Genomic DNA, 21,038 nt, shown 5'->3' on the forward strand with positions numbered 1-21,038 from the left:
CAGTCATGCTTCTGCCTAGGGCTTAAGGCCAGATCTAGGCTTGATTTCAGACTGGCCCTGTCAGGCACAGGTCTGCATCCCACTGCCCACTTCCAGAGCCCCCAAACTTACCACAGGCACTCCTTGCTCCTGCACAAGAGCTAGACTCCAGTCACAAATCATCCTGGAGTCACAACACCCTCAGCCTGGGTTTTGGGATAGCCTCTTCACCTCCCCAGTGACTTGTGCTAACCACTGCTGCTTCTTTCACTGGTACAATTTCCCTTCCAAGTCTTGCACCAGCCTTCCTGTCAACACAGGAGTGCAGAGGGCCTTGACCATCATCCTACCCTCCATGCAGGTTGAGGCTTCTTCTGGTTCTAGAGAGATCATGTGATTCAGATAATTCAAACAATAAGATTCTGAAGGAACAAGACCTTACATCTAGTTCTCCAACAAGGCTTGGGTTTTTCCTCCACACTGGCTAGCCTCCAGAAATACAGTGCTAAGGAAACTTCTTTCATCAGCAGAGCACCAAGTCTTTCCTATCAACAATATTTTAATCTTCAAGGAAAGAGGTATTTGTATTGCTGACAGCAGTCAGTGGCTCAAGGTTTTTAGCCTTAGACCAAGATGAAGCATTGGGTAGATGCAGAATGGAGTACCAGCAAAAGGCCAAATCCAGCAAAACTGAATTGCTGTATCCTCACACAGTCACACCGCATCTATATGGAGTTTCACATCTAGTGAGAAACTAAAAGGCAGAATCAAGTCAAGACATTGACTTGAGGAATTTCAGGTGACTTGAGCTGACTCTGCACCAGAAGGATCTGTCACATGAGAAACAGGATATAAGCAAGTCTGTACACTTAAAATCAAAGAGGGGGCAAAACCACACAATAAATGGTCTGTGGAAGAAGTGAAAGACAAAAAAGGATAGAAAGCCTTAAGAGCATATTATCTAACAAAGCTACAGACAAACTGAGCTTTCATGAGTATCAGACCAGAGTTCTGCACCTGCATCAAGCTGCTGAATCAATATATAAACAAGCTGATGACATAGTTGGAGTGCATGAGAAATAAAGTGGAAGACAGCCTTTTCCCTGGCAGAGAGCAACAGATACGTTTGCCTGGCTTTAGGGCCACAATCAACTTAGGCCCTTATCTCCTTGGCATATTAATCCTATCACATATGCATTAGCTTTAAAATCCCATAATTTGTTTCCAGGGCAGATAGAAGGAAATCTAAACCCAAACAAATGGAAAACCAAAACAAAAATAAACACACAAACAAAATCAAGAAGAAAATCCTGCAATCAACCAAATAAATTAAGAAACAAACTCAAACCACTATACTAATGCTGTACATTAATCTTAAAAGCATACCTAATTCAATCAATTTCTGAGAAGTTTGAGCAGCATTGCACTGCATGCCTTGTGATGATGTTCACAGGGGTCCCAGGATGAGGGAAGAGACGAGAATCTTGACTCCATGTTTCAGAAGACTGATTTATTATTTTATGATATATATTATATTAAAAGAAAATGATATATTAAAACTATAGTAAAAGAATAGAAGAAAGGATTTCATCAGAAGGCTAGCAAAGAAAGAAGTGGAATGATATCAAAAGCTCGTGACTCTCAGAGAATCCAAGCCAGCTGACTGTGATTGGCCATTAATTAGAAACAACCAACATGGACCAATCAAAGATGTGCCTGTTGCATTCCACAGCAGCAGATAATTATTGTTTTTCTTTTCCTCTGAGGCTTCTCAGGAGAAAAAATCCTGGCAAAGGGATTTTTCAGAAAATATCATGGCTACAAGGATTCCTGAAAAATAGATTACAACCACTTTAGCACATTTTGAGCACATCACTGGTCATCATATCTGCCTGACTCAAAAGTCTGTTCTTAAGTTGGAATCCATTCTGCAGACTGGCAGGGAGCAGCTTGAGCTCCTCCTTTGGAAGAATCTCTGCTTTATGTTCAGGAGTCACAAAACAGCTGGACACAGTTATAGTTTAGAATAAACATGAAAGATCCCATCTGTGCCCAGCAGTGATCACTCCCAGCCAGCCCTTCTGTGAATGATGACCACCAATATAGGTGCATCAATACAACTTTGTTACTCTTGAAACATGCAGGCACCAAAAAACAAAGCCTCTCCTACCTCTGAGCTATTGCTGTTCTTAAACTATGTTTGTCTAAAGGGGAGAGAAGTGACAGCATCGCTTCCACTACTGTTATTTCTTCAGTGGGGCTTTTGTTTGCAATGAGCAAACAATGAGAAAAGGCTGCCAATAAATCAGATCTGTTGGTGTAAGTTTTATGGATATTATCTTTCCCCCAAATGCCCTGAAATGCAAATATCTTACGGTTGTTATGTACTTTGTCACAGTCACAAGTTCAATTTGCTTTAATTTCATATTGCTATTACATACAAAGACACCATCAAGTCCAGGGCAGGGGATCCATTTGAAAGGTTGGTTATTTTTGCTCTTAAGTCTCAGTGAGGAGCCTGAACCAGGCTAATGCAGCTGGAGTGGCCCTGTGCTCAGATCTATGGAGCAGTTCAGAGGCTGCACAGGCCCATGGCATTAATCAGAGGCAGACTATGGTTATGGAAGGGGCAGAATGAGGGCAGAAGGAGGGCAGACACTTTCTCAGTTGTCTCTGGCACAGAAGCAGGCTGGATGCTGTATTGAGCCAGATGTGTAATCTGTGCTCTGTAATTGGGCCCACACCAGCACTTGTGCCAAAGGCAAGATCCAAAGCTGGGGAATGGGAGCAATCAGCATTTGCATTATTAGAGTAGGTCTTCTGAGGTCACTGCCAACCAGCACTAATTACACTGCTACCTTTGGAGTCTAAATGGGCATTAATTTCAGGAGCTGACTATGATTAAAGCCTTTACACCTGTCTCAGTCCCACTTTAGGCTGATCTTTATGAAAGGATTCAGCAGGACCCTTCTGTGGAAACCCACATGAATGCAGCCAGAGTCCAGCCCAAATTTTTTCATGTCACCATGATGGAGATGAAAGCTCTAGGCTGCAGAGGGAAAACAGGAACAAAGCAGGAAGATGAGTGAGGGAGGTTCACCATCAAACTGGGATAATTCAAACCTGATTGCTGTGCAGGGCAGGCAAAGGAAAAAATGGAGCCCTTAAATAAAACCCATCCATCAAAAAGTGTTTACAGAATATGAGAACAGCACCAGAGTCCAGATATTCAACAGTCACAGCATCCAGTCCCATCAGTTTCACAGGGAAGGCTCATGTCATCACCAGCTCCAAGTTCCAGGATTAGATTTAAGAGAATTTCTAATCCTAAATCCTTTAAAAAATCAAAATTCCTTAACAAGACAAAACCTAAGATAGTTTTTAAGTATCTTCTCTGTAACTCTTTCTCTCCATTCCAGTTTCCTACTCACACTTTTGTACCAGAAACACCTGTATGTAGTCCAAAGTCCTGAAAGCCAGGCTTGTCTGATAGGAAGCATTGTTCCCCATTGCAGACAGAGGTGAAGTGTCTCTGCACAATGCACCTTAAAAGGAGAAAAACAAGGTGCCCAGACTTGTTCTGAGAAACTGCTGGCAAGTTGCAGTGTTTAGTTTGTGTATCAGGAATGGCAAAAGCAAAAGTTTGCCAGCATTCATACAGTATGTGGGGCTTCAATAGATGCCAATGTTTTACCATAATTCTAAAGTTAAACTTTGAACTGTAAGGCACAGTGTGATATCTTAGGTGGCTTTTCAGAAATGTCACACTAGACCTCCCACTCCCTGGCACCTTCATTCTCCCACCATAAACCTTTTGAATGCATTGGCTGATTACACAAACTTCAGAGAACAGCCTCATAAATAACAAAGTTCCATATTTGATAAAATAGGTGGCTGTTTAGGGCCACCTAAACAGTTCTGTTAAGGACTGGGCTCCACCCCATAAATTTCATTCTTTCAGCCAGCTTCTACAGAATATGTGAGTCTGTGTGTCATAGCCAAAGCACAGTAAGGGAAGATTTGTAATAGAGAACAGAGGAGAATTCAAAAAGCACATGTAAAGATGGCAGAAAGCCTAACTTAAATTTTTCAAATCTAAGGAAAATAATGCAAATCAATAGGAAGCTGGGCTTCACCACCCCTGTGATCAGAGGAGTTTCTGTTTGGGAATACACTGCAGCCCCAGGCCCTTTGGGCAGGATTTCACATCAGCTCTGCTCCTGTGGATTCCACCAGTTAATAATGCTGGGAGCAGAGACGATGACCATGGTCTCCTGTCTCAAAGTCTTTTTTGACCAGAGGAACAGTTGGTTTGGTTGTGTCTTCATGCCTGTGGCTTTGGTGAGAGGCAGAGATGACCTTACCATTGGTACTTACTTTGTCTAACAGAGAGGACTTACAGAACACCCTCTGATCCTGTTAGTGCAGTGACAGTGATGTGCAGAACAATTCCTGGGTGAGATCCCTCACAGTCACAGCTCTATGTGACTACAAGAGAGAAAAGTGACTGCAGCTTTTTAAAGCTCTCCCTGCCTGCTCCGCAAACACACAATTTTCAGCAATCTGGGGATTGGCAACATTCTAAAAATCCCTGAAAAAGTCATTTCTCAGCATTTTAATACATCACTGTTTTGCCTTTGTAAGTTATTTTTCATCATTTATTTAGGAAACACATTTCTGCATATTCTCAGCCTGTTGCTGCCATAAATGTTGAGATTCTATTATTTCCAATGATCACAGTAGCTATTTGGAGTCTATATAAGCTGAAGAAGAAGTATCCAGACAGTTTATTATAAAGTTAAATGCAACTGTTCTCAGTATAAAAAAAAAAGGTGTTGATCTTTTTTTGGTTTTTTTTTGTTTTTTTAAATATCACTCTCTAGAGGAATTTTCACAAGCATTTCCCTCTCATCGTTTCTTGGCATGTAGAAATTAGAGCATGTTACATTTTCTCCTATGTTACTTCTGTTTTAAACAGATAGTGATTGCAATGTATAGTGTTGAAGAAGCACACAAGGCTGTGGGAAAACCATGCATTTTAAAAATAGTTGCTTTTATGGACATGCACAGGAAAAAGCATGTGAAAAATTTGGACTAACCCTGAGTTGTACTGTGGAGAATTACACAGTTCAAATTTGGTTTCTAATTATTTCTAACCTTATTATAGAAAATAACAGTCTATTTATTTTACTTTTTTTTCAAGGTGAAAGTAGCCCTAGTGAAACTGATGTTCCCAACCAGTTTATCTCCAGGAAAAATTGAAGATACAAGCTCTAGAAAGATAAAGAATTCCTTCTGTTCCAGCCTATCCTCTCTGTCTGCTGCAGTTTCCAGTATTCCCCTCAACTCAGGACAAAAATGGCAGTAATATCTCTTGTGGAAGGAAACAAAATGGGCTACAACCATCAGCCTACCCTGTAAAGTTCATAGAAAAGGCAATTCCAAGCTGTGCCAACCACATTAACCTTGACTGCAGCAGCATAAACATGAAATTACAGCATTCTCAGTCACAGGATTCTCTTGTTTAAAATAGAAGTTTCTACTAAAACACAGAAAAAGAGTTAGTGATGTGTCCCTGACAAAAAGCCTTCCCACATCTGCAAAAGGAATACTGTTCCACTCCAGTTTTCCCATGGTACATTTTATATTGACTGACTTGACTGAAAATTATGACAAAGATCCTCTCTTGGTACACGTTCCAGTTGAAAGAATGTGAAAAAAAATATTTCCTGTTTACCATGTGAATGTCTGCTACAGCATTTCCCATAGCATCAGTATTCCTGGGGAGGGGAAATATCTGTGTCAGAAGTGGTTTTTCAGATGGAGGTTAGATATTTAACGAAATGGAAGCTCAAGCAAATTCTGCAAACTCTGTTTTACTGTGACTGAAAGCCAGCAGCAAAAGGAATAAGATACACAAAAGGCTTCATCTATGACACAGGCTCAATTAAATTCAGAAAATTGGTAAGAGGTCTTGTAAATGAAAAATCATCTTGAATTCACCCTGTAGTCCTTTCTTGTCACTTCCTAAAAAGGTTCATAATACAGTTCAGCTTCAAAAGAAAGTACCAGGATTCCCAAATACATCCATTTAATCTATGCCAACATGAAGACACCATCTGAAGCATTCCAGAAAGCTCTTGATAAGTATTGCATGATGCTTCTGAGGCAGACAGTGATTTTGCATGAGGGCCTTATGCAATTCACAGGAAAATTAACTGTGCAGGAAGACTGGGGAGCTGAGATTTCAGATCAGCCTCCTTAGTTTAGGCTGACCAGTGGCTTCCCTATGTGCATAGCTCATCTTTCATTTCCCAGCTGCCCTCACCTTATTCTCATATGGCACAGCACTCACTTCATTCCAAGCCTTTCAGGTATGTAATACGGGATGCAAATTATTTGTCTCAGGGTAGGAAGAAATTAAGATCTCCTTTGCAAATTCCAGCCTATTAATTCAGTCTTCAGTAGACACTGTTCTCTGTACTTTACATAAACTTTGGAAACACAGCCCTGCAGAATAGCTTTACACTTTCAATCACTGGGAATAAATTCAGCTCACAGAAATTGAAATTATAGAAAAGGCTGTAGAGATGGCAGTCTGTTCTACTTATGCAGTCCTCAGAGGGGAAAGAAAAAAAAAAAAAAAGAAATTGCTCTTCCACAAAGTTTAAACAGCAGAAAGTAAAAAGCAGGAAAACAGGAAGTTGCCTGATGACTGGAGCTGATTTAGATAGTTTAAAGGATCCAAATAATTATTTTCAACAGCAGCTCTGAAACAGGACCTGTAAAGTGACTGCAGAACAAGAACTACACAGGTGTGGTACCCAAACCAATTTGCCATAGGTACTCAAATAGAAGTCAGTAAAAATTTAAAGCAAAACTTGCTACAGTGTTTAGTTATAGGGCTTTGAATTTTTTTTAAGATTATATGTCACTGCAGCAGCTCAAATGTTAAAGGTGCAGCATATATGTAAGCGTGAAAGCTTTCAGTATGATTTCTTAATCTTCCCCTCACATCCAGAGAAAATGGAAAAGGAGGTACTCATCAGCAGCACAGCTGAGAGCATCACAGCCCTGTGGTATTTGTCCCAACCTGACAGGAAAGTAAATATCTTTCTCTATGTATATCTTGAATTCTAAACTGCATGTAGCCAGGAGTACTTACCAATATGCATAACACACAAAAAACAAAGTGTTTAAAGGCTTAAATAAATTGAAAAAAATCCCAAACCACCCAGTGTCTGGCAACTTGCACAAGGCCATAATGGAAATCCGTCACAGAACAATTTTGTTCCTTCAAGTCTGTAAGTAGCATTGTAACAGATGTCCATTGTCTTTCCAAATGAACTGAAAACACTCCTCTGCTCCACCATCAGTACATTTTCAGGTTCAGAAGAAAAGGACATTTGCTGGCTTTTTTCCCCACACTACTCACATGAGAAACTACATATTTTCATCAAGGTGGCTTTCTTTTTGTCTCAAGATGTAAAATACATTATTTTACATACTGACATTGACTATGCTTTTCTTTCCATGAGACAGTATCAGAAAACAACTAGGACTTCACTAGCTGGATATTAACATTACCTATTATACCACTTCTAATCTTTATGATGAACTTGTTCATCAAAACTATCCATATCTGTCACTGTACCACATTCACTTCTGTTAGTGCACTATTAGCACTACTACATTGCACTATACTACTGCATTAATGGTAAAATTTTCAGAGGCTTCTTACAGCTACTGACTCTCTTAGGTGCTTCCAAAAGCACCTAAGAGAGTCAGTAGCTGTAAGAAGCCTCTGAAAATTTTTTTCACTTTATTTGCTTTTGGATTTAATTTTTTAAAATTTATTTTAAAAAGCCTATATTTTTCATTTCTAATGGGCTAATGGAGTAGTGCATATTAACAACAGATGCTGTTTCTAAAAGCAGCAGAAATACAGCTAAACAAACAGAAAGAACACTACAAATATATTCTCACCTGTATTCACAGGGCTTGCAATGCTGTAAAAAAGAAAAACTATTAATGCCAGCTGCATGTTAACAGATGATATGGTGAAAATCATTTAGTCCTGTCAGCAATGTTACAAAAAAAAAACTCAAACCAACAAACAAACAAAAAAACAAATGCAAAACAAAAAAACTTTTTCTGCTATAATTAATTCTTCTCATATTTCTAGAGTCTGAGATTTCTCCTTTCTTTTAGACTTTTAAACAACAGATATAATTCACACATGAGCTACCTTCTGATGCATTTCTCTGTAACTCATGCTTGACCCAGAGACAAAGATCTTCATCTTTGTAAGCAGCTCCTGTGGTACAGGCAGCCCTTCCAGAATGCTACTGAAACACATTGCAAAAAACTTCTCTCTCTAACCTCAGGAAGACAGACTATGGATTGAGGAAAGGGAATTTTGCCCTTAGTATTTGTCTTCAGCAAAATAAGTACAAAAACGTAATCTCCAATACTTGTTGAGCAGGTGAAAGCCATTGATATTTCTGTCCCAGAGCTCTTGGATATTTTCAAATAAGACAAATTCCAACTTCCTCAAGACAAACAGCAATACTAATTTCCTCTTCAAATATCAATAAGCTTAAGTTAAGGTACTTTTACATTTATATTTTCCATTATCTGCAAGGGAATATACATACCCAGGCTTGATTTTTGTATGTTTCTGATGACATTCTTCAATGTCAAAGGGCTAAAAATGCTGAGGAAAGCACACCAAATGGGACAGTGACCATCAACAGCAAAGCACCATGGTGTGCTACAAGAGCTAAGTCTGCACAACAAGCAGAAAAATGCAAAAAGGCATGTGACTGACTACCACCAATTTTAAAATATTGTCCAGAAAGTCATTAATTGACGTCAGCATATAGATCCTTGCCAAAAATACAGAAAGAAGTGGAAAGTACTAATTAATCCTATGTAGAGAAACATTCCCCCTTTATTGCTTTTCCCTCCAAATAATTCAGAAAGTTTTAAATTTAATGAAAAAACCCTATAACAAATGCCAGTGCATTTTCTCTCTCAGCACAAAAGCTGGCCCTTGCAGCAAACAGAGCTTTCTGGAAGCAGTGGCACAAGAGTATATAGTAAGTGGAGAAATACACAGATTTAATTTTCTCCCTTATTTTTTCAGCTATTTTTTAATTTCATTTTTAATGTGTTGGTCAGAATTTTGCTTTACAGTTCTCTGAACCTACCTTATATTTTCAGGATACTGGCAGCTGTTAAAGCCCAATATTGCTTTGGAGTAGACCTTACAAATTTGGGTGCAGGTTTATTTTTTTTACAATTCAGCAACTAAGTATTTCAGTAATTCCCAAAGGTAGCAAATGATTCTGTATCAGCTGCACTGACATTAGACAGTGGCAAAGCAAGGATCTCTGTCTGATGGAAGTTGTCCATCAAGAGCAAGGCAAGCTCCTGGCAGCAGGAGAGCAAACAGAAAAGGAGATGTCTTTGCAGTTTGTGACAAAGTGAACCTGCAATAGGTGATAAAACTATATTTTAAAAAAGTTATGTTGGGAAAACATACCTTAAGCAGGAAACTGCAAATACAGGGAACGACAAGGCACTGCCTATTCAAAAGACTCCATCATGTTTTGAATCACTTTGTGCCGTGTTTTACTTGTGGTATAAACACACATATATGCACACACATTCCCATCCCTCACTTGTACTCCCAATAATAGCAAAAATAAACATGAAAAATAATATTAAAAACTCTGTATTCAGTAATATTCACACCAAAGTATATGTATAGATATATCCATTAAAATTATGAACATTTCTAAATATATTTTATGTATCATACATATATTTATATGTATAATTACATATCCACAGAAGTCGTCTTGCTGTGCTAAAGCCAGCAGTAAAAGCAAAAACAGGTTTCACAATAGGACACCCATATATGCATATGTACTGGCTGTTTGGTTTGTGAATTTATTTACAACTTAACTATATCATAATAAATGCTTACTGTTCTATTGTACAAACGTAATAGTAAAGGTTTAGGTTTGTTTTTTAAATACAAAGACTGCAAATGAATACATGAAAAAAATTACACACCATGTACAGTATTTATAATTTATAAATGCAAAGTTAAGACCTCTTTAAATTATTGCACTTGCATATTTTTACAAAGATAGTTTATATGTATCATATATATATATATGTGTGTGTGTAAATATATATATATATAAAACAAATTTTTCAGCTCACTAAATGTAGTAAAGTTGAATGTTGTTACCTTGAAGTTCTGTCTTCTCCACATTACAGCCCAACCTGAATTTGGAATATTTATGAAACTACTCTACAAATCAGTTTGATCTACCCTAGAAAGCAGTCCGTTATTTAAGGTTTATTTGACAGAGTATACACCCGTATTACAATCGAGCACAGTTTTTGGTCAGAAAGCAAACAAAAGTTATGATGTGCCTTTGCTAGATTGGGATAGAGAACCTAAAGTTTGAACATTAACTTCTTTGTAGTAGTGTGCAGAAAGCCTTTTTTGTGTTTCGAATTAATAAATTAATTGTTCCACTTCACAGAACTGGTCCAATATCACAGTGTTTGAGGCAAATGCATTATTTCAAGAGGGTCATTATTGATTTGAGCATCTAATAATCTCTATTTTTGAACATGAACAGTGCTTTTTGCTACTCCTACAATTTTAACACTATATGCTCTAAGTGCAGTCACAGCAAACTGATCACACTGTTTTAAGTTTACACACAGGAAAGAAATCTGTGTCACATAAAAAGATGAATTCCACTCTGCATGTCCCTTCCAATTCAATATGCTTGATCATATACTCCAGCTAAAAAACCCTGTTTCATTTCTCTAATGATTACTTGTAGAAAAAAAATTACTGCCATGAGTTGAATCATTACAGTAGAGTGTTGCAAAACCATGCAAAATTAATAAATTAATTGCAACAATGGAATTTTTCATGCTGTAATAAAATATGCAACATCTCAGATGAGTATCATGCTATGTCATCTATTTTTCTCACTTAGTGCATACCTTTCAGGCACATTTTTACAATACACTAGAAATGCTCAGTTACAGCTTCAAACAGTGTTTTTACCTTTACTAGCGGTAGGAGGGAAAAGCAGCTGGAATTATTACCAAGAAAAATGCAATTCTAAGAATATAAAATCTAACACTTCTAGGAAAGGAAAGCTCTGTTAAGCTTTTTATACATTCTTTTGGGCAAGATGAGTTTTAGTAGGATAAAAATGCAAGGAGGAGTGACTTTTGATAATTTAACTTAAAGAGTCAGATGTCTTATAAACCTAGATGTCTTAATCAAATGCGAGTTTGAGTCCAAAACTTTGAACAATTAAATTTCAACATGTCTTTGATTCATCAAATTCAAATGCAGCTCCAAAGTTCTAACTTTTGGTGGATTTGACTTTGGAAGTGCAGGTACAAGTATTTTTTTCAAAATATTTACACATACAAATCTGTACTGTGCAAATGCTAAGACAGACTACATTTGCTTAAATAAATCAGCTCATCATGACTATTTTTTTGGTTTAGGTCATAACAAGAAGTAATATTTTGTCATTACCTTTCTCCTTTTATACACCAGGAAATCAAACCAAATCACAGCCACTGGAGCAAATTTTTTAAAATTCTAATAGAAATTATACTATAGCAAACATTTTATGTGGTTTGGATAGTTCTATGATAGAAACAGTTGCTGATTCACTTGTGACATTAATAAAACAACTTAGTGCCAATTTGACAAATCTGCCAGGCAAACATGCCCTCTATCAGTACTTACAAACTTCAAAACATAACAGTGTGTGATACTGCCAAACATTTTTAATGGCAGGAAACAGAACTAGTGAAGTTATCTTTACTGTCAGTGAGTAAAAGATGAGTGGAAAGCTTTCCATACACACAGATCTAGTGTGATAAGGAATACTTTTGCAATGCTTTTAAATCAGCATTTTTAAATGGAAAAGGAAAAAAAAAAAGGGAAAATAATGGCAAATATATTTAATGCAGATATGCTTAGGCAATATACTTAACCTGCAAAGAAAAATATTCCATCCAGTTGTTGAGGTATCTGAATTTCAAAGAGCATTTCTATAGTCACCATAGATTTAGATAATTTCCATGTAAATTAGGAATCGTGGATTCTGTCTCAAAAGAACTTTTAGTGGACAAAAGGGTGCATCTACATTATTTAGCTGAAACAGAATGGCTAAGGAGCAAAATAGAGGACACAGCATGAGATATTTTTCATTCTACTTTGCTGTAATTGTTTCCTGCCATGTTTTCCTTCTTTTGTTTTGGCTTTTTTTCAATTCCAAACCAGTTTGCTGTGATTACCAAAGAATTTCTGCACTTAGAATTGGTAAGGCAAGCTAAAAAAAAAAAAATTATGGGGCTGTTGCTAGGTAACATGCATCATACAAATAAGATAACTTCATACTGAATTCTCAGCCTGTGGGATCTCTATGTACAGCAAAGGCTTAGGTGCATTTATACATACTGCGACTACGGATCACGCACTGTACACATAAACAGATACTGGCATGTGCTCGACCATAACAGAAGGCAAAACTCAAGAGGCCAAGTTGTTCACATGAAACCCAAAAGCTGGCATGCCTATTAGAGCAATAGAGCCCAAAAGACAGGAGATGGAAAAAGAAAAGCTGTGTTCTGTCTTTAGGTCACTACTGTTACAATTGTGTTGCAGTTACACAATGGCCATGTTATCACGGAACCTCCACAAGAGTGCATTATCTGTGAAAAAGCACATAATGCAGTATAGGCTGTATGTGAAAGGTATGCAAAGACTGTGTTTTCACCTACTGTGTGGATCACTATGAAGATTTTTTTTCCTCATTACTTTTAAGAGAAAGACAAAGGCAAATTAAGTGTTGTGAAACATATTCTGTACAATTGCACTAAATTTATAAGAGTGGCATTACATGTAAGTCTGTGCATAAGTTTGTAAGGCTGAGGCCTAAGTCAGCACAGAACTGTAAACACACCATTTAGTGTACTTTTCTTCAGTCAGCTATTCTTTCACTAAGAAAGCCATTTCTAAACTTGGAAATTTCTCTAACTAGGGGAAAAAAACAAACAGACAAATGGAGAAGTTTCCTAATTTCACTCATATTGGGATGGGGGGAAAAAGCAGTTGAAGACATGCAGTGTTACTGTGCAACACAAAAGCTAGTCAATACAAAAAACATTTTTGATTTATTGTGATGGTACCACAATCCTTCTCATCAGACCTGACTTTTCTGACAAGGCTTTTCTTCCCAGCAGATAGCATAATTCAGGTATGTCTCCAATATCTTTTAAAATACAGCTCAGCAGGTAGAAATAAAAATGATGACTTAACTGTGAGCCAGGCAAGGAAATCTTTGCTGTCACATTTAAATTTTATCCAATATTTCTGTCACTATGGATACAAAAACTCCAACCTGAAACTCCCTCTTATATCAGGGATAATTAACCAGTACTTCCAGTGTTTTAAGGAAGGAGTTGTCTAGTTTTAAAAAACATCCTAAAGAACAAAGCACCATCACTAGTTCTATCAGCATTTCCCTTGTGAGTGACAGAAAATTGGCATCATGATGCTTAATGAAGTACTTTAACACTTTAACCTGAATGTTGGTTTTCCTTTAGTTTGCAGCAAGAGAATTCACTGTAACCTAAGCATAAATTATAGTCTCCAAGGATTCTGCTGGAGTTCAAACTGATTACAAGTAGATCACACATAAACATTCACAATAGCAATGGGTATATTGTTCTATTTATAGCCAAGAACTCCCAAGTGACACTGGTGTTGAAGCCAGCCACAGTACGGTATAATAAAAGTACCATTGAAACCCTTATTAGAAAGATACAATTTAGAAGTACCCCATAAGATTCCCCTCCCACCCCCATCAGTTTTAAATTAAGGCCTCAGCAATGTAGCCCATGAGATAAGGCCAGTCTTTTATATTCACAAGTTGTAAGTTCTCTTTTGATAGCTGACTCCAAAACATCTGGGTTGTCATTTTCCCTCTGCTTACGTTGTGTCACTGGTGTAGGTCAGGAGATTGGCTGCCAGAGTCATTTAGCTGAGGTAACTCCATGGGTGTTACCTTCCCAGGCAGGTCTACTTCTTAGCATTTTGCAGCTTTCCTTTTTCCTTTTTTTTTTTTCTTTTTCAAATAAAAATGAAACAAAACAAAAAAACAATCCCCAAAACAAGAAGGGGTGCTTTTCAGGTTAAAGCAATCTGTTGCTGCTGTTCAGTCATCAATCTTCACAGGAAGAGAATCTGAGGTCCCAGGAGCAAGGGACTGAGAAGAAATCCATATAGAGGCTTCCTCACCTCTCGTTACTTTCTCCCATTGGTTAAGATTGTCCCTGGAGATGCAAAAAATTGAAGGTAAGATACGGTTCATAAATTGACTGAGATTTACTTCTTCCTCACAATAATGTCTCCTGTACTATATTTTGAGATTTATATTTATGTAAGTATATTTATATTAGTACCTGTATGTAATCAAGCTTTTATCATCTACACATTATTTCAGCCTTCAGCTATCCCATTCTGTAATTCTGTATGACTCATATCCATGTCAACTCTATCCTAGCCTACAGTACACCTTCCTTCCCCAAGGCAAGCCCTGAAGCGAGAGGTTACCACCTGCTTCCAGGACAAATTTATAGCCCTCATGGCTGCAGGAAAGCCCAGCTCTGACCCAAGAGAGACAAGACTGCACTCTGGAGCACAGGAGCAGATTACACTTTCTGAAACTCCTGCAAAAGGGCTGCCTGACAGTATATAAAATGTTGCATACCCGGATCATAGTATCAATTTTCAACTACTGTTGTGATAATCATATTAGCAGTCTACATTCAAAGGGCACCCCTTCTTTGAGATATAAATGTATTTTAGTGCCTCACAGCCTGGCCAATCCTTAAATTCAAAATTCTGTTCATAAGCCACAAAATGATGAGAAATGAAGCTGGTAATGTTTTAACAATCTGAAGGGGGTACAAATCCATAGTCTTACTTGCTGTGCACCAGTACCACTCTAATGATTGGGAAGTCTGTGTTGATGACAGGCCTTGCAACCAATGGCCAAATCTCAGCATTCAGTCTTCAAACACAGACAGAAATACAGCAAAACCAAATGTTTCACCTTCATCCTGTCAGATCCCTAGTTACTAAAGCAACAGTTCTTAGATGCCTTTGGTAAACAAACAGGATGGCAACAGTACTAAAAGGTCTCCCATGATATGTCATACCATGATATTACATCGGAATTTATGTGGCAGAGCTCTTCTGATTTTTATGTCAAAGCCTTGTCAAAACATTTGCTAAAACAGCAAATAATCTGAAAGCACAGCATACAAGTAAGAGGAGAAAGTGTTGCACTTCCTGGGGGTGGTGGAAGTCATGATCTGATGAAGTCTACAAAAGAAGGCTGGTGCCCTCTAGAGTAACCCCTGCACCATTTTCTGCAGGAAAATGCTCTGCCAGTGCTTCAGTCCAGCTGGAAGTTATGAAGTCAGCATTAATATGGCATTGAGCCTCAGCTAATATAATCAGGCACTAAGGATCAGAAAAAATGGAGCATCACTATTTCTGTCTCCTTCCTGGACCTGGGAAAATAATGAGAATTGCAGCCAAAATATTTTAAAATTATATAAATTTCATTAAGAATTGAGAGACCCAAAAGCACAAGCAAAATAGTTTCAAATTATATGGTCTGAAATAAAGGGGGGAAAAAAATCACTTCATCCTCCAAATAAATACACTACCATGTATTTATACTTTTGTAGACCTACTGAGTACATGGCTAATACATGTAACACAGGTGGTCTAATAGCTTTGATCTACACAGGATGACAAGGAAAACATTTAAAAATGTGGAATAAATTACAAGACACGAAAACCTTCTAGACGACCTTACTTTATGGAAAACCAGTGCTGATTGCTTTTTTTCTTTTTTTGGTAAGGTATAGATAATATGATTCATTTGCCTTTGAGCTCCCAATGAAGCCCTGGCTCCTAATGTCTGTAATAAATGCCCAGAGGTTCTAAAAATAAAAGCCTTGATGCTGACATGCTGCCTCGGCTGCTTTTGCTGCTATTATTTGCAGCTGGTGTCTGAGTTTCAAAGAACACAAGGACACAGCAGCTTAAATATTGTGTTCAAGAATGAGCCCCGCTGGTGAAGAGGTGATATAAAAATTGGTTCAGTCAGCAACTAAGGAAACACCAAAAAAAAAAATGAGGCTGTTTCCTTCTGATCACACCAAATAACAGTTACCCATCAAAAATAAAGGAAAAACAAAAATGTAGAGCAAAATCAGCAATTTGAAATATTTTGGAATATTCTAGACCCTGCAATAACATTTTTTTTTTCTGCCTGTGCACCTGAAGTTATGTCTGTGTTCTGATTTCCTGTTCTCCATCTCCAAGTCTTAACCCTCAAACTTCCTCTTCATTCTCTTCAAATAAAAAGCAGAGGATAATTTCAAGGCTAAGATAAAACTACCAAACTGCTCCTCAGAAGACTTTACGCCAGGGTACGGATTTTCAAGAAGCTCTTTAGTCCTGCAGAGGCTTTATCTACTCATCTATGTTTCAGTTTTGCATTACCACAATCTAAACTAAACAACGCACAACAGCAAGACAAGGAGCTGTCTGTCCAGAGCTCTGTCCAATGTGGAGACTGTGCCAGTGTAGCTTTCAGAAGTACCATTATAACAATTTGAATTACAAACAACAAACATAATTTCTGGAATATAAAAACAATCATATAATCTCTGCCAGGTGTCTGATTGCTTTTACTTCAGACATCACACCTTCTACAGAGAAACCAACTCTTGAAAAGATGTTCATGCTTGACCTTCAGAATTAGGGAGAACCTTTATCTAGAGCACGTGCTTACATGGGTGTTCGATATCCACAATTCAACTTTAAATATCCTCATCTGAGTTCTAAAAGATGAGCCATGAAGTAAAACAGGCCAATTTTGCAAATAAGCCTCATTGGAATATCCACATGGCCAGAAATCCAAAGATAGGTATCTTCTAAGATTGCTGCTCCTGTAAAGATACTGTGCAGTTTTAAACACTCCACCTAGCCTCTCTAAGGCCCAGTTTCCATTAAGTGTTATAAAAATTTGATTTTGATCAAGTCTTTACTGTGAGGGTGGTGAGGCACTGGAACAACTTGCCCAGAGAAGCTGTGGATGACATATCCCTGGAAGTGTTCAAGGCCAGGCTGGATGAAGCTCTGGGCCTGTTCTAGCAGAAGATGTCCATTCCCACAGAGGGGAGACTGAACTAGATGATCTCTTCCAAGGGATCTTCTAACCCAAACCATTTTGAGAGTCTATAATTTTCTTGGATAAACCAAATGCATTATTTAGTCTCTCTCTACTAAGATCTCAAATCATTCCTTCAGCTCTTTACATTCTCTGGTTTGTTCATGTCTTTATCTACTCTCCTTAAAGCATAGACACTAAACAAAATTCCAGCTGTAGCCCCATTCACGTAAAAACTACAGAGGTATAGTTTCCAATCCTCCTGAATATTCCTTCCACATCTATCTAATAGTTGCACAGCCATGCCCAGCAGAGGTCCCTTAGTGGCAGATGACTATTAATGATGGCTCCTAGATACTCACTGTTTTCATAAGGTGCTCCTCTCTAACAATGACATAGACCTACATATTCTTCTCACAGCTATATGAAAAAGTGTTTGTGTGTGAATGAAATTGTTTTGCTAACTACTACATTAATTTCAAGGCATTTGTCTGTTACTTAATAATTTAGTCCACAAGATCCACAAAAGGTCATACAGGACAAAGAAAAAGTTCAATTTAAGATAGAATTTAGGGACCACAACATAACAGAAAGCATGAGAGAATACTAGTAAGAGCATAGAAAAACAGACCTTTAACCACTCAATACAACTAGAGATGGCAGACATTTTATGAAACAATTGTGGTTTTCTAGAAAATATGGATTAACCTGACAATTTTCATGAAGCATTCACTGGTTTCAGCAAACTTTTTGTCAGGAAAGATTGCTAAGGCTCAGGATATAATTACTGGACAGAACTACCTACAAAGCAATCCACCATCATTCAAGTGGAGAAGCAGCCAACACATAAAGGACTCTTGCCTCTTTTCCAGAACAACCCAAGCTCCACACCCACTGTGTTATAGGAGAAAGTTACATCTGCTTCTCCCAGACCCCAGTGTTACTACTCCTATGCTCTCAACTGCTGAATGTTTTCTGGATATTTCTTTTTCTGGTTTTTAATAGAAATTACCTGATATGAAATAAAACCATGTGCTAAACACACATTTTTTAAGTCAAGAGAATACTGGCCAATTTTTCTTGTGGGAACCATGTTGAAGTAAAAAGGACACAGAGGGAAATTACACTGAGCCAGAGCAGACAGGGATACAAAAACACTGAACTGTTTCTCTCTAAATGGTTTTGGCATCTAACACATTTTAATCAGCTGTGTCTGTAGATCTACAGTGGATAGTCCCTGACAGCAGTTATCACCTCTGGGTTTCTGAATAGATTGATGTGAGATGATTGTATCCCTGTTAATATTCATGCAAATTCTAAAATTAAAAATCTGTATTTCCAGACAAACTTGCAAAGCACTCTTGCTTTTTCCTTGACCAAGGTATCAGCTATGCACATTTACTCACCTGCATGCTCGGAGTAGTGGCCCAGTTGGAGGAAAGATCTGTGCAAGGGTGGTGTAACATGGGATGGCTACAGCATTGTAGAACCCAATCTATGAAAAACAAGAAATAAAAAAAAATAGTTTAATTGTTGCCAAACTACTGTACTGGAAGCTAACAGCTCAAAGCTCTTTACTTAATTACTATTCGTATTAGTTATACACACTTCTGCATCTCCCTTTAACATCCAAATGCTTTAAAATAAGCAGCAACAGTGAAATCTTTGGTAATTACAAGCTGCTTACATGCCTTTCTTTTATGACTGATATGGCTGCTTCAGGTAAGTTTTTCTACAGAACCTTTTATTATTCAATTGATTCATTTCTTTTGTTCAGGATATGTCTACCTGTTTGATGTCAGTAGCAGCAGGAAGTAGGTGGAGATGTTAGAGACATTTCTGCAAACATGATTCATGTGATGATTTTATTTTTTAAAAAAGGAAGGTTGTGCAGCATTCACAAAACATGGTCAGATTATGGATTGTTCTGATGTCCTGCAGGATATGCTTGCATAGCTCAGTGTACTAAAATGCTGTGGGCTTTGCACATTTGTGAATGGTGTGCAGTGTGATCAATGATTGGTTTGCAATTGCTTCTCATGTACGCAGTTCAATAATACATTTTTACCATTATCATATTTAGGGAAAACTAAATGAGCACATTTTTAATGATATCTGACTCAGAGGCTTAGGGGCCTGCGACAGCTACAATGCCACAGCTGAATTATCATGACATTATGAAATTTTTAGAAAATGTTACTTATATATTATCAAGGACAACAGATTGCATTCAGATTCATTATAACATCCCTCACTTATCCCAGACTCTTATAGTTACAATAGTGCACTATGAGCCCTTCTTTGGATGGAATTTTTAAATGCCTTTTAGTGAAATACTATGTATTATACCATGACCAAAGCATTTGATAATATCTCTTTTTTTAATAGCCCAAACTTTGATCCTTATTCAGAAATTGAAGAGCAACTCTTGTTTTCATCAACACAAAGATTCATCCCATACTGCTATGTAACCAAGTCTTCTGTGTACTTTAAATAAAAATAAGATACACTTTCTGACCTGTGAAGCCAGATGAAGTACTTACAGGGATGAAGTACTTAGAGTTCAACCAACAGAAAGAAATTGCAGCTGGCTAGAAGGCAAGGCTACATACAGATGGGATGTCTGCTCATCCACACTATTTCATACACTGCCTCATTTTCTTCCCATTTGTTTTGGATTTTTTCTTTTCTTCTTGTTTGCTAATTTTTAAGGGGAACTATTTTATTTCAGTGGAAAAAGATTACTCTATAACTGTCAAAAACTAAAATAGGACACTAGATGCAGTCACCCTGTAGACCTTCTGGCTCAATGAAAATCACAGAATCAAAGAATATGATGAGTTGGAAGGGACCCGCAAGGACCATCGAGTCCAGCTCTGCACAGGCCCATCCCCAAGAGTAACACCGTTGTCCCAATATTTCTTGAACTCTGTCAGGCTGGTGCTGTGACCACTTCCTTGGGGAGCCTGTTCCAGTGCCCAACCACCCTCTGTGTATAGAACCTTTTCCTAATATCCGACCTAAACCTCCTTGACACAAATTCAGGCCACTCCCTCGTGCTCTGTCACTGCAAAGAAAAGATCAATGCTGGACCATCCTCTCCTCATGAGGAAGTTGTGACTGCTGTGAGGTCTCCCCTCAGTCTCCTCTTCTCCAGGCTGAACAGACCAAGTGATCTCAGCTGCCTTTCATGAGGCTTCCCCTCCAGGCCCTTCACCATCATTCTTACCCTTCTTTGGACACTAGCAAAGGGCTGAAACAACCACTTACTAAGATAAAAAGCATTATTGACACTTGTAAAAATTCAAGGTGATTGTGGTCTTAGCTAGAGCTACAAGTACTAAGAAAGGAAAAAGTGATGACAGCGAAGAACACATTGTCATTTAACCAAAATCTGAAAAAAGTTTTCCACTGCTACTTTAAAAATAACATCAAATTCAGCAGCGTGAATATCCGAATTTCAAAACCAATATTCTCTAATATATGAAATGTTTTTTTTCATACATATTTTATGTATAAACAAGTACCATTTTACTGAGAGAGTTCATACCTGACCCTGAGGGACTTCATCTTTCTTATCTCTGTCCATCATAGGAATAGGTTGAATACCTGTTTTCTTCATTTCATCGCCCTGAAGAAAAGTAGAGAGAGAGAGAGATTAAGAAAACAAAACCAACACCATTGAGACCTGAATTTATTTCCATCTTCTATTCTATGTCAATCTAAAAATCCAGAATTAAA

The 21,038-nt window shown here is 37.8% G+C and overlaps 1 protein-coding gene across 4 annotated transcripts in view; it reads right to left on the reverse strand.

Annotated features, from left to right (window-relative positions):
* Positions 1–9,702: 9,702 nt before the first annotated feature.
* The window catches only part of PDE10A (phosphodiesterase 10A), a 344,241-nt gene continuing 332,905 nt past the window's right edge, over positions 9,703–21,038 (reverse strand). For all 4 annotated transcript variants that reach the window (XM_036379649.2, XM_036379648.2, XM_054514177.1 and 1 more), the window contains 3 exons: positions 20,848–20,928; positions 18,704–18,792; positions 9,703–14,379 (listed from right to left, as the gene is read on the reverse strand). In XM_036379649.2, the coding sequence (XP_036235542.1) occupies positions 14,262–14,379; positions 18,704–18,792; positions 20,848–20,928 (288 nt within the window). In that variant the 3' untranslated portion in view covers positions 9,703–14,261. The remainder of the gene's footprint in view (positions 14,380–18,703; positions 18,793–20,847; positions 20,929–21,038) is intronic.

Source organism: Molothrus ater, chromosome 3, assembly GCF_012460135.2.
Source record: "Molothrus ater isolate BHLD 08-10-18 breed brown headed cowbird chromosome 3, BPBGC_Mater_1.1, whole genome shotgun sequence".
In the NCBI taxonomy this organism is placed as follows: Eukaryota; Metazoa; Chordata; class Aves; order Passeriformes; family Icteridae; genus Molothrus; species Molothrus ater.